The sequence below is a fragment of the Pocillopora verrucosa genome, chromosome 4 (assembly GCF_036669915.1).
Source record: "Pocillopora verrucosa isolate sample1 chromosome 4, ASM3666991v2, whole genome shotgun sequence".
In the NCBI taxonomy this organism is placed as follows: domain Eukaryota; kingdom Metazoa; phylum Cnidaria; class Anthozoa; order Scleractinia; family Pocilloporidae; genus Pocillopora; species Pocillopora verrucosa.
In genome coordinates this window covers 22,059,735-22,073,392 of record NC_089315.1, presented here as the reverse complement: position 1 = coordinate 22,073,392, position 13,658 = coordinate 22,059,735, and the positions used below count along the sequence as shown (strand labels likewise).

General features: G+C 38.4%; 1 protein-coding gene across 8 annotated transcripts in view; it reads left to right on the top strand.

The window, feature by feature from the left end:
- The window catches only part of LOC131778799 (voltage-dependent L-type calcium channel subunit alpha-1D), a 37,679-nt gene that overhangs the window by 6,685 nt on the left and 17,336 nt on the right, over positions 1-13,658 (top strand). For 5 of the 8 annotated variants that reach the window (XM_066165147.1, XM_066165142.1, XM_066165146.1 and 2 more), the window contains 19 exons: positions 608-849; positions 1,073-1,177; positions 1,279-1,418; positions 4,906-5,021; positions 5,597-5,749; positions 6,611-6,825; positions 7,710-7,819; positions 8,289-8,404; positions 8,909-9,059; positions 9,307-9,479; positions 9,600-9,712; positions 9,807-9,916; positions 11,215-11,346; positions 11,857-11,926; positions 12,090-12,213; positions 12,368-12,614; positions 13,068-13,113; positions 13,199-13,246; positions 13,368-13,575. In XM_066165147.1, the coding sequence (XP_066021244.1) occupies positions 610-849; positions 1,073-1,177; positions 1,279-1,418; positions 4,906-5,021; positions 5,597-5,749; positions 6,611-6,825; positions 7,710-7,819; positions 8,289-8,404; positions 8,909-9,059; positions 9,307-9,479; positions 9,600-9,712; positions 9,807-9,916; positions 11,215-11,346; positions 11,857-11,926; positions 12,090-12,213; positions 12,368-12,614; positions 13,068-13,113; positions 13,199-13,246; positions 13,368-13,575 (2,617 nt within the window). In that variant the 5' untranslated portion in view covers positions 608-609. Of the gene's footprint in view, positions 1-232; positions 850-1,072; positions 1,178-1,278; positions 1,419-4,905; positions 5,022-5,596; positions 5,750-6,610; positions 6,826-7,709; positions 7,820-8,288; positions 8,405-8,908; positions 9,060-9,306; positions 9,480-9,599; positions 9,713-9,806; positions 9,917-11,214; positions 11,347-11,856; positions 11,927-12,089; positions 12,214-12,367; positions 12,615-13,067; positions 13,114-13,198; positions 13,247-13,367; positions 13,576-13,658 lie in introns of those variants that run through there. The other 3 variants (XM_059095256.2, XM_059095252.2, XM_066165143.1) reach the window with 2 other exon arrangements.

The window sequence follows — 13,658 nt, the reverse complement described above, 5'->3', positions numbered from 1 at the left end:
AATTGTTTTTGGGAAGACTGCCAAATTCGTCGTGTGAGGTTTGAACGATAGGTTATATCTAGGAGTTTAAATACAGGTTAAGACTTTAGGTGGCAGCCTGTCAGCTCGATGTCTTATTATAATAATGGAGAGAGCCGAATTTGAATATCAATAGCCAGTAAGGTCTTTCTTGCTACTAGCAGGTGTATTATCGACTGATTAATATGCGTACTTCGCTACGGTACTTTTTTTGTTATGAGAGCCGAGAAAGAGGACCATAATTTCTGAACGAGCTGGTTACCGCTAGCGACGTCCGTTTCAAAAAGGGGAGGAAAAGAATCTGTCGCCTCGACATCATTGGCTGAAGGCTGATGAGCTTGTTTTATAGAGAGTCATCGAGAATAGCGACCGCACTGTCAATTTATACGCACGCATATTTAGGTCTCTACGATGTGGGATTTCATCAAGATTTACTAAGGCTTTATTATGCTGCTTGTTAACGTCGCGTCTTGAGACTAGTGTTGTTGCGTGGTGTTCGTTTCACCGCCCGCTCAAAAGACCTGTACGGTGTTCACCAATTTGAAATGCGGACAACCAGTGTTGACGCAATATTTGGTGCTCTCTACAGGGATGGATAAAGACAGATATGCAGCAACAGCAGCAAAGAAGACAGGCGACTCGTCCCTGGAAATGCCTAACGCTTCAGCCGATAACAATGAGCGCTTGTCCTACTTGTCTCAGAAGGCGCGCTCTATGTCTTTGTACGGCAGTCAATTTCTCCAAGAAGCGAGAAGTCCCACACATGCTTTGTTTTGCTTGTCAGAAACTAATCCGCTTCGTGAACTATCAAAATCGATCGTGGTGTCGAAATATCCTTTTTGTGCAATGTAGTACTGTTTATAACTTGCGGGGTTAAGTATTTATAAGTTATGTTCTCGATAGAGATGCCTACAAAAGTGGCCTTCAGGGGTTGAATAGCTCGCATCGTTCTATTCGGTTTCACGTTTACAGACCTAATATGTGTAGTTATCCTAAAGCCGTAGGCTGGTTATTTCTCACACAGAACTTCATTTGATCCTTAACCTATCTTACAGTGTTTGAATATTTTATTTTGCTGGCTATCGGAGCCAATTGTATCGTGTTAGCTCTAAACACACCGCTTCCAAAAAATGATCGCACAGACATGGCTCAACAGTTGGTGAGTAGGCCTGAAAACCTCCATTTGCTCAGTGACGTAAGGCCTTGGTTTCGATAAAAGATGGTGTTGAACTGTTCTATATTTTATTGTATTTACTGCAGGAAGCTGCTGAATACTACTTCGTTGGTATATTTTGTGTGGAGGCGCTGTTGAAAATAATGGCTTTTGGCTTTGTGCTTCACCCGGGGTCCTACCTAAGAAATGGTTGGAATATTCTGGATTTCACTGTTGTTGTGGTGGGGTAAGTCATCTTATGACATATGGCTATTTCATCGCTCTGAACGTCCGCACCTTTCGCTTGTGCGGCGTTAAACGAAAATTTGAAAGTTGTTTGTTTTGGTTATTTATTTAGCTATATTTTTTTCTAACCAAGCACTCGTTCTACATTTTGTTTTACCATTTAAAATTAAAAATATTCTCTATTCGCATAACGAAGTACCCAGCTGTAATTTCTTGTGGCTTCAGTTCCGTTGATCAGGTTTTTAGCGCGGTGGTCTTAACAGCCATGTAATCTAAATAATTGTATGTTGGAGTTCGGCTCACGCACGCGCAGCGCTCTACAAGATAAGCGCATATTGTGGCGAAATCTGTTTGGAGTGTAAATTGCCTCAGCCGTACGTTTCCTTTGCTACAGACGGCCTAACACTCGCAGAAGTCATTATCTCTAAAAGTACTTTCTTTTTTTTATCATTACTTGTTAAGCACAGTTCTCAGTCAACGTTTCGCTTCTTGCAAAATTTAAGCGGCCTCTATTGTTCTGAGGCAAACACATTTTTTTTCCTCGTAGAAATTTCCTGATATAAGGCGTCTATTTTTTATTCGGACATTTTAACAAGAGTGGTCACGCTTTAGGCGCCTTCTAATGAACACTGACATGACGAAAAAAAATACAATTACAGCGTTTTGCAAAGAGAGATTTCGAACGAATTATGATTGTTTATTTGAAAAAGGCGTCAAAGTTCTTGATCTCGCCACGAAATAGGTGGAAAATTCCAGTCAATTTCTCAATTCGCTCTAACAGCCCTACACACAGGTGGTCGCCTACGAATTGTTTAAAATATCGAACCATTTCGACGTGAAATTAAAACTGAGTGAACTTTGCGACAGAATCATGTCCATCAAGAGGCAGCAGTTTATAAGACACATTGATTAAATCATTTGTTTTGTTGTTCTTTTGTTGTCATACAGTAGTTCCTATCAGCATACATGCACCATGTGTGATTGTGATGAATTGAAAAAAACTAGAACTTTAAATTTCTGAGAGGCTTTACTCGTCACAGAGAAGGACGGAATAATTCTCGATTATCTTAAAACCTTTTCATCTCGTTACGACCTGCGACTTATTTCTCATGAGTGAAAAACCAAGAAAAATTGAGGTAATGCAAAACATAGATTCCGTTGAATCAATGAATTCATTCTCTGTTTCGATTTTCATTCGATGTTGATGTTCACAATTTGAAGAACTGATAAAACTGAGTACATCCGTAGTCGTCAGTGGCTATGCACCTGTTTGTTTGTTCGCGAAGTTAACTCTGGTCCATGATTTCTCCCAGTTCTTAACGTGACTTTTAATAACATGTGAGCCAACTATTTCACATTAAAGGAACTTCAATGTTAGTAACCCACGCATTTTCATGTTATAGTTTTGTCACTGTGCGATGTGATGACAATACGCCAATCATACTGTACCATAAAATGCAAAATCCCCAGCTTTGCGAAGCAATTAGATTTGTCGGTCGAACCGTATCACTGTCAGCCTTGAGGAACGGTAACCTTTCGAATGAAACTCGTGCAAATAATATAACTCTTTTGTGTCCAAACGTTCTGTTCAAGTACTTGAAGTGAAATTAACCGTTGCAGTGAATGATACGAAATATTGATAATGGAAATTATAATGTTTATAATATTTACTTCCCGGAAGTCTTAACAAAGATATATTGAAGTTACCAAAACCGGTTGAAAAACTACATTTCTTTCGCTTGATATATCTATTTTACGTCAGATGGATGAACGGAGGACAATAATTTAGACTGAGCTATAATTTTGTAGATTTTGGCATCTAGACTCTCCCCAGAAGCAAAATTTTAATTATTTAGAAGTCTTGAAACCTCTGGAATTACCCACACACGCTATATCTTGTTTTTTATCTCCATTAAAACTTTTTGTTATTTTAATGTTTGGGTTTGGTTTTGTTGTGTAAGGTTCTGTTTAGTCTTGCATGGGCTTAAACTACGACAAAAAGAGATGTCTTGGTGTTCAGGCCGGCTGCTATTGAAACCTGAGGCTCTTCTCAATACATTAAGTCAAACTAATCCATGCCAGTGTGTGTGGGGAAGCTTGAAAAAATTATATCCGCAGCTCGTTTTTTTTTTCGTAATTCACGAACGATTATATTGGTTTAGAGTTACTTTGCTTTCCGTACTAAGTATACCGCAGGGATATGAATGTAGGACTGACAACCGATGTTGACTTGTCACGAAAATATGAAGCGAACCTTGTACGACATCAAAACGAACGCTCCTGCCAGAGCATGGCTGTTCAAATAATTTATAGAACTTAAGCAGAGACATTTTTGAGACTCGAACGGCAACCGGAAGACTGAGAATAAAACAAATTATTTTGCGCTTTGACGTCAATGGATCGACTGTAGGGCGTCGTTTAGAATCTCAAACCAAACTGTGATGACGAGAAAGGTACGGATAGCACTTGGAATGAAAACTTCCGTTATCTAACCCTCCAACATCCAGGGCCAGTCAGACACTGAAGTAAGTTTGAGCGAGGATTAGAGACTTCTACTCCGTCTGTTGCTCGTATGATGCAAAGAAATGTTAAATTTATGCTCAAACAGTAAAGCGTAGGGACGTGCATTTGCAAAGCGTGAGCACGTGTCTTTTCTCAGCTACAGCTGGCATGAATAATCACTTATCTTCTTGTTACTTTTAAATAGATGGCATATGATCACTAGTAATCCCTATGGTTACAAATCTTGAATCATCGAAACTCTGCTCACGTTTTAGAAATAATCCCTGGTAAAGAAAAGGAAAAAGAAAAATGTCATTTTTTTTTTGTTGCGATCGTAGTAAAAAAAAATTGAGTCACATGCGAGCCTCACACCTTGCTATCACGCAGTCCTTCGCCTTTCCTATTGAATTCAAAGAACTCGTTCTTGGGTTGGGTCCATGACCTACTATTTTTATATATGACTGTATATCTGTATCTCTGCCAAGCTAGCATAATGCTGAGATCAGCAATGTTGAAAGCATCCTGTGTAATGATTAGACTAAGGAAGATAATTGTATGTATTTGTGAATTTTCGTCGAAAGATGTTGTTCATTCAAACGTGGGTGTAAAAATTGTTATGGAACTTCAAGCAGATGTTATCCTTATCGAGTGGAACGGAACCTAAGTAACACTCGCTTAATGAATGCGTTTTTTTCGTGCAAACTAACACAGGTTAAGTCTTAAGGGCAGTCATGAACAAACTGTTCATAACCAATATGGAACATTCGTAAATGAAATGGTTATAATCAACAGCAAACGTCTCATATTTGGCAGAAACATTAATGCAATCCTAGCTTAATACACTGCAATTAAAAAGACAAGAAAAAATATGGTAATGAATTAAAATGAAAATGTGGTTAAGCTTTCAGTTGCCCAATTTGCTCCAAAAATGTTCTTATACCAGATAGTCATGAGTTATATGGTACTTTCTTTCCCCTCCACCTTAGAGTTATAAGTCTTCCACCCGTCAGCAAATTTCTTGGAGGAAATGGTACCCTGGATGTAAAAGCTCTAAGGGCTGTGCGAGTGCTCAGGCCTCTTAAACTTATTTCTGGTGTACCAAGTAAGTGATAAAGTTATTTCTATACTCTTTATTCTTTTACTCTACATTGACTCGCCAGCGTTCTGATTAGAATGGGTCAGTTGTTCGTGTAAACGTTCAATACGTTAAAATAGCTGCTTTCCAATTTCAATTTGGATCAGCATGATATCTTTTTTGGAAAGAACAGGGCAACAAGCTTTTCCAATGATGCTCCCCCTCCGGGAAAAATTGAGTTTTTGTGCGAATGAAAAGCATCCAACATAAGCGTTTAGTTTGTCACGGATAAAAAGAGCACTTCACTGCTGAATCTCACATGAAGATCATGAGATTAAAGGAAATGATGACCAAACAAAAAAGCTTATGATTTTCAGACAAATTCTTCTTTTCAGTGACAATGGAAATGCATACAGGATAGTATGAAGAATAGGTATAGGTTTTAATATAAAGAGTTAATTCTTGTTTAAAACCAACTGTGGTTGATGTGTCATTTTTTGGTTCAAGTCTCTCAGACTGAAGTCAGAAAATGGAGCTGATAAATGAGACCCTTTTGTTTTCTCACAAAGTCAAATCTGTGCTTCTCTTTTTTCTTATTTTAGGTCTGCAAGTTGTGATGAAGTCCATAGTCCGTGCCATGGTTCCTCTTTTGCAAATAGCCCTTTTAGTCTTGTTTTGTATTCTTATTTATGCAATTATAGGTTTAGAGTTTCTCAAAGATAAATTTCACACCACCTGCTTCGACAAAAAAACAAGTGAGTGCTTCGTAGTTTTCCCTTTTTTCATTATGACCTGTTCTTCATAATGTGTCTAACGTTAACCCTCTTACTCCTATGAGTGACCAAGACAGAATTTCTCCTTATAATATCAACCAGAAAAGTGATGAGAATAAATACAAATATCAATTTGGGGATAAGTAGTTGATCCACTACTAAATTCTCTGAACTAACTTTATAAGAATTGTATGGTTGACAGTAAAGAGAATTATAAATTCTTAGCCTATATAAATAGGCTAAAAAACAAAAAGTGAGAATTCCGAGGTTCGGTTTCTCATGGGGACTCAGAATCTTTCCTTTATCCCAAGTTAGTCACAAGATGGAAAAAGCGTCTTTCTCTAGGCTCACAACATTTCTGAATATTTTATTAAAAATGCCAGGTTTCTTTCATGTATGATTCCTGAACTGTCCTGTGCGTGATTCATCACTAATAACCCTTTCTTACCTTTTTTCTACAAGATTTTTATAAAAGTAAATGTGAGGGATACATAAGAAGGAGTGGGTATCTTTCAAACTGTGAATCATTTTACAAGAAAGCTCGCATTGATTTTTTGAGGTAGAAACATATACCCGTTGCTGCACTATTTCTTTGCTAATCATCAAACTTGAGTCTGAGAATACTTCGATTATTTAGCCACATGTATACTTACAGGGGCCTTTTTCTTTGTTCTCTTTTTATACATTATGTAATTTCCTTCTCTATATGTTTAATTACCGACCTATTTCTTTAAAAAAAAACCTTTTTGGTGATCTGCTATATAATGCCATAACGGCATTCGAACTGCTTAAGTTGCTATTTGTTGTTGCAATGCGTAAACACCATATTATCTGTCCTTGTAGATTCAATAGCATCAAATCCTGAGCCGTGTGACAAGGGACCCTTTCCCGGAGTGAGGAAGATTTTTCGTGGTCGACGTTGTCCCGAGGAAATGACATGCCGAGAGTATTGGATTGGTCCGAACGCTGGCATCACGTTATTTGATAACATCGCATTGTCAATGCTTACTGTGTTTCAGTGCATAACAATGGAAGGATGGACGTCGATTATGTACAAAGTAAGAAATACTTCCTTTCATTATATTTTTTGGGAAACTGTCATTGGCTTTGCCTTACTACGGCCTGTTATTGGTCTAGAAAACTTGCGCAACCCGTCCGACCTGAAACTGAAACCAATCATGTTTTTGTCACTCACGTTTCCTCCGATTTTGATTAGTAGCAAGTATTCCATGTGATAATTAACTTTGTTGTGATTGGCCGTTTTGATTCTATGGGTTTTGATATACCGGCGCTCGAGAGGAAAAATGATTAATTCTTTTGCAATGTAGAAGGAAATATCAGGCGTACTCCGGGTGCTTTCTTCCTTCGAAAGTGATGTTCTAATGCCCTATAAGGACAAAACCAAGAGCAGATATTCGATTTTAAACACCGCAATTTGATTGGCCATTCACTGACGCCGGAATTCGTTTCATTCTAATATTACTCTCTTACCCTCTTATCTACCCGAGCGTATACACATGAAATATCTGATACAACTTCTGCGCATGCCTGAACCAGCTCGAGCACAGGCCCTTATGTTTCAATACCAGAACACATGGAACATTTGTGTAGAGAAAACTAGTGAGTTTGAATTTTGAGTAAAAAATTTTAAATTGTTTGGGACATAGTTTGAAGCTACACTGGTTTGCAGATTTAATGAATGTAACCGAAGAAGTTACAATTCATAGACCCAACGTTTCGACACTCCTGTCTAGTGCCTTCATCAGGTGCCTTCACCACCCCTGATGAAGGCACTAGACAGGAGTGTCGAAACGTTGGGTCTATGAATTGTAACTTCTTCGGTTACATTCATTAAATCTGCAAACCAGTGTAGCTTCAAACTATGTCTGATTGTCCACCTGGTTGCCGTGTGAACTTTAATATATTTAAATTGTTTTCCCAGACTTTTGATGCAATGGATGAAGACGGATATCTTTATGCCTGCTATTATGTCTCGCTAATTGTGATTGGTTCTTTTTTCGTCCTTAATCTTGTGCTTGGAGTTTTGAGTGGGTGAGTGTTACGTATTAACTGCTTCCACCATAAAATAAATGACAGGGTAACAGATACACGACAAACGTTAGACGCTCGAATGAGAAAAAATTGATCTCAGATATTTTTCAAAATCTCGCTGCTTGCATAACATGCAATAATTGTTATAATTGTGTTCATTACTTAAATTCTTCTTGATGAAATCTCACACGATCTGCAATACACTTCAACGCAAAATTTTAGCTTTTCAGAAAACGACTTCACAACTTGTCTTCTCGGTGTAACTCGAAGGTTGGTGATTTCTGTAGGTAGATAGAATTGTGTGCTATGTCTTGCAAGTGTCTTCGTCAATTCTCAAAGTCAAATGTCCCCCACTAAACCAATGAGAACGTCTCCACAACGATGAAGAAACGGATTCGGCTGGTTAGCAGTCGATGAGAGCAGTGAAAACAGTAGTGAGTTATTGAATCTTTGTACTGTTTCTTATCAGGGAATTTGCAAAGGAAAGAGAGAGAGTGGATACTCGACGAAAGTTCTTTAAAGTTCGCAGACAACAACAACTGAACCGTCAGGTGGATGCGTACTTGTCGTGGATAGCCAAAGCCGGTAGGTTTTACAGATAGACAGCTGAAAAAACTTTCGCTAAGAGACAGAACACTTAACCCTCTTATTCCTAAGAATAACTAGCATCTAGTTTCTCCGTACAATACCACCCCTGAATCAAACATTAAGGTCGCGACTAAAGAAGCTCTTGATTTTTAAACAGCTTCTCCTCATCAGCAACTCAGAAAATATGGAAAGAACAGCATGAGAAATATTTATACTTAGTAAGCTTTCATTCGGAAGTTTGCCGGGGAAAAGGTCAAAAAGGGGTGATAAAAAATATACAGAATATTCTCGTTTTAGGCGGAAGAGGTGCAGCCCCAGGACTCAGGTCTGTGTACTCATATTCTTGTCGATGAAAAAATGACAGGAGGGTCTTTCTTAAACGTCTGGGTATCAATTAATACCACCGAAAGGGTTAAATAATTGTTATCTAATCTCAGCAAATATATCATGTCCACATCAAACTTATCAGGCTTTCCATATTTACTCTAATTTCTAATACAGCGGAAACGGCAGCAGACGACAACTTCAGGACGAAACATCTCAGCTTGAACGACTCGCAATCACAACTTGTTACCAGCGACGTGGTCAGTAATCCAGGAAGAGTGGTCACCAGAAGAGAAGGGAACTGTTACCGAGTCAACATGCCCGAGAGGTTGGCTGGGTTTTAGTTCGATGTAACGCTTTTTATTCGTCCAGGCCGGCTGTTTTTACGCTATTTGTGTCTTTCCTTCCGTATTATCACTGTTGTAATACAGTCAAACTGAGATACTGCACTGTGTTAATGGTCACATAATTTGCGCACTCTTTTCATTTGTTGCAATAACATCAAAGTGGGATAATAAATCACTAATCATACCCTTTAGATATTTTGGTATTAACAACTGGGTATTCTTTTCTAGCACGGGTGCACTTCAGCGGTTTTTGCAGTGGAACAGTAAATTCTCTGTAAAAGTCGGTCGCATGGTGAAAACTCAAGCGTTTTATTGGACTGTCTTGGTTTGCGTTTTCCTCAACACAATTGTTCTGGCCGTGGAGTATTATGGCCAACCGAAATGGCTGTCAGATTTTCAAGGTAATGTAACCAAAGACAAATTTTGGTTGATGAAAAGGAAAAGAAAATATTTTAGCCATCGATAAGTCTATATTGTAACATTTTTAACCACCAAATTTGACGATCATTGTTGTCTTTCAGCATGGGCTGAAATCGTGTTTTTGACGTTATTCTTTGTGGAGATGATTCTGAAGATTTATGGTCTTGGATTTCACGTTTACTTTAACTCAAGTTTCAATTGTTTCGATTGCTCGGTAAGGAATAACCTTATGTCTCTTGAAAAAATGAAAATCCTCCCAGTTAAGAAATTTACCCGTAGATTGAATAACTTACTTTTGCTTTTTACAGATTGTGATTTCAGGATTTCTGGACATTATACTCTCTAAAACTGTGCTAGTAAAACTTGGTATCAGTGTATTGAGATGTGTTCGTCTTCTCAGAGTCTTCAAGGTGACCAGGTAAGATTTTGATGAGAATAAATGAAGTTGTCATTATTTACTCACTGACTAAGGTGAATAAGTTCACAGGAGACTTGTTTTAAAGAGCATATGCATCATCCCCTGATATTTCAATTTTGTTTTTAACAGTCCGGGTTGTTATCGAATTTGATAACCCAGACTAAACCGATTGTTTTCGACTGGAGCTTGTAATTGTAGCTTAAATTGTACAAATGAGTGAAAAATGAAAATTTCGGACCGTTATTAGATTCGATTTCTTCTTCTTTTTTCTAAGTGACACTATTTTCATTTGTATTATTTTGCCTACTTGACGGACGGCGAGGCGCCCAGGTTTTTCAGCGCTCATCTTGGTACGTTCCAACTATATATCTGTGCGAAAGAAAAAAAATCATTTTCAGTGATACTGCTACTTCAATAGTGAATCGTCTAATGAAAAAACGGCTACAGCCCTTGGGCGAAAAGGAAGATGAAATGGTGGCGTCTTTCCAGCGCGAAACCGCGTAAATGGGAGGATTGATTTGAATAAAAGCTCCTCGAAACATTAAAGAAGTTGGAAAATCCATACTGCTACGTGTGCCTCCACGGCCGCATCCGCTCCTTCCTTTTCCATTTCTGATTTGACCAGTGAAAGCCTTCTCTCCGAGATGTTCGCCTCTTGCCACCCACCAGGCGTAAAATATGGTTTCATCAAAGGCGAAGCAATAAGATTGCTTACAACTAACTCTTCGAAAAAACATATGATTAAGGCCTTTGAAATTCAAACAACTTCTCAAAGCAAAAGGGTACCCAGAAAACATCATAGAAAGGTCTCTGGCAGGGGTCAACTTGGCCTTTAGACAATTGGCTCTTACGCCAAAAGGTCACGAACGTTTATTGCCTTTTGTCACAACATACCACCCAGCAGTTAAAAAATTTAAAACAAATATTGATGGAACATTGGAGTCTGATACACAATCAGCCCTTGCTGAAAACAATTTTTACAAAACCAACGATCATCCTTAAAGACATGCTTGTGAGAGCAAAAATGTAATTTGAAGGCGTTAATGCGACGCGACCACAAAAGCCACATGGGGAGTCCGTGCCGGTCTGTCTTTACCTTTACTCTCATGGAAAAATTCATTTACTAAACTAAACTTTAAGGCAAAGTTGAAAAACATACCTCAATCAAACGTGTCATTTCAACTTTCCTGTTACTTCTATGTTCAAAATTTCGCCTCTATCACCCCTTGATAACCACCGTCTTGATTACACGCAAAGATCAGTATCTATTCAGTAATTTCCATCTTATTATGTTACAGACACTGGAGATCGCTAAGGAACCTCGCCACCTCTCTCGTCAGCAGCATCAAGTCTATCGTGAGCCTGATTTTCTTGCTATTCCTGTTTATCCTGATTGCTGCCTTGCTTGGTATGCAGATATTTGGTGGAAGGTAAGCGTATGTCCTCATGAAGCCATATAATCCTTTACTTTATATTTGTAATAAAATTTCGTCGGGCCAACTGCAGCAGTTCTCACGTGAGTGTCCAAAATAATCCAGTGAATTTTTGCTTTTTTTTGTTATTGGCTGTTATGAAAAATTTTGTTTTGGTTTAAACTCACTCATGTCTTACTAGTTTCGTTGGTCACTAGGCGTGTTAACAGAAGGTAATGACATCACGCTTGAAACGTTAAGATTTTTGCATGGTTTTAGAAAATTTCGAGAAATATTTCATAAAAGCAATATAGAACTTTCCTATTTTCCATTTCTATTTCTCTTACATTAATGTTAGTTAAGTTGTACGTTTATACCTTGTTTTGCAGGAAGCGTTGTTTCGTCAATTTTCTAAAAGTTTTTTAATGTACGATTGTTAAACCAAATAGATGATGAAAGCTTCAAATACTCGAAGGAACATAGTGCAGAAAAAAAATATTAATAACTAGGTTTATTCATTTTCCCTAGATTTTCAGAAGACGAAACTCCCACAACGAACTTTGATAATTTTCAGAACGCCATGTTAGCTGTTTTTCAGGTTGGTTTTATTAAAATTTTTCGTAGGATTTACCATCAATAGTAATTTTTGTTTTCCTTTTTGCCTTGTGAAAATTTCAAACGAGCAGTCAAACGATGAAATAATGACGTAGAAGAACTGATGTGGACCAATAATCGTTTTTTTATTTTGTTTGTCAACAAAGATACTCACAGGGGAGGACTGGAATTCTGTTATGTACAGTGGAGTGAAGGCTTATGGTGGACCTCATGAGGCATCAGGAATTGCAATAAGCCTGTATTTTGTTCTACTGGTCATCTTAGGAAATTGTATCCTTGAAAGCAAAAGAGATTTCAATTTTGAAAAGCTGATTTTTTCTTTATGAATTTCGTTATTTCGTCGGATTTTGTGAGAATTACGAGTTAGTCGAAGTAACATTTAAAATGGTTTTCCAGGACATCATGTTTCCTTAACTGTAAACAGACACGTTGTTAAATGTTTTCTTGGCTATCGCCGTCGACAACTTAGCAAACGCACAAATCTTGACAGAGGACGAAGAAAACGAGAAACTTGAAAGAGAACGCGCTCGAGCAGCCAACAAAAAAAAGTACCAACCCAGCAACAAGGGTTGGGGAAAGGCTGGGAACAAACTGCCTATGATCATGGCCATCAATCGAATGGTACGCAAGAGGAATGGAAATGCAGCAACTTCAACTGGGGAAGGAAACAGGTAAATAGTGAATGGTGAGCTAGAGAACGAGAGAACGAAAGATTGCCCGAACCGAAGATTTATCAAACTGATGAACCGACGAACCAACGAACGTTAATCGACACATTGACGACCGACGAATCAACAAACTGACCACTTTGCGAACTATGGGACCGAAAAATCTACGGACTGGCGGATCTACGCAAAGAGGAATTAGTGAACTGAAGGACCATGGAACCGATAAACCAAAGATCCAAAGAATGAATGAATTTTAAGGCTTTCTTCCGTTGCAATCATGTTCCCGATTCTACTGTTTCTGTTGTGTTGCTCACACTCGTTACAAAGTTAAAAACATATAAACTGTTTTTGAGTGTGATGAAGACTTGTCTCGCGACATAAACTGGGCGTCTTTGTTAATATTTTGTTTCAATTAAAAAGTATTTGAAATCAAATCTGCTTTCATCATATTTGCAGCACGACTATAGAGAACGGAGAGACTAGTGTACCGCCGATGTCCTCGGTAAGTAGTTGCACAGACAGTGTGAATTCAGCAGTAACCGTTTAGATTCTCGTGAGCGTTCTCGTTGTGTTTGATTTTACGGTAGGCTTTTGAAGCACGTTCAGTTGCTGAGAAGAATTTACTCGCCACATATGTAAGTTAGTTTGATTAAATTGGTGTTAGACGATAATACTTTCAAACTTTTTGGGCATATAAAATCGAGGGGACGAACACTTTCGGTTAACCTACACTTAACTCCGTCAATTCCTGTTTAGTCCTTGAAAAGAAAGATAAAAACGTACAGGCGAGAAGCAAGTCTTTATGAAAACAAGGAAGAAAGAAACGGGACAGACGCTGCCAAACTCAAAGAAACACCTGGGACGAGTAGTGATGCGGGTGAGAAGAACCACAAGACAAGGAGGATAAAGAGAGGAAAGAATGAAGCAAATGGAGACACGGAAAGGGAAGACGACGATGACGAAGGTGAGAAAATCTCATGAAATTTTCGCCGCAAGAAGTCATGCGACGAAATGACGCCATGAGTAATACGACCAATAGCGTGATGA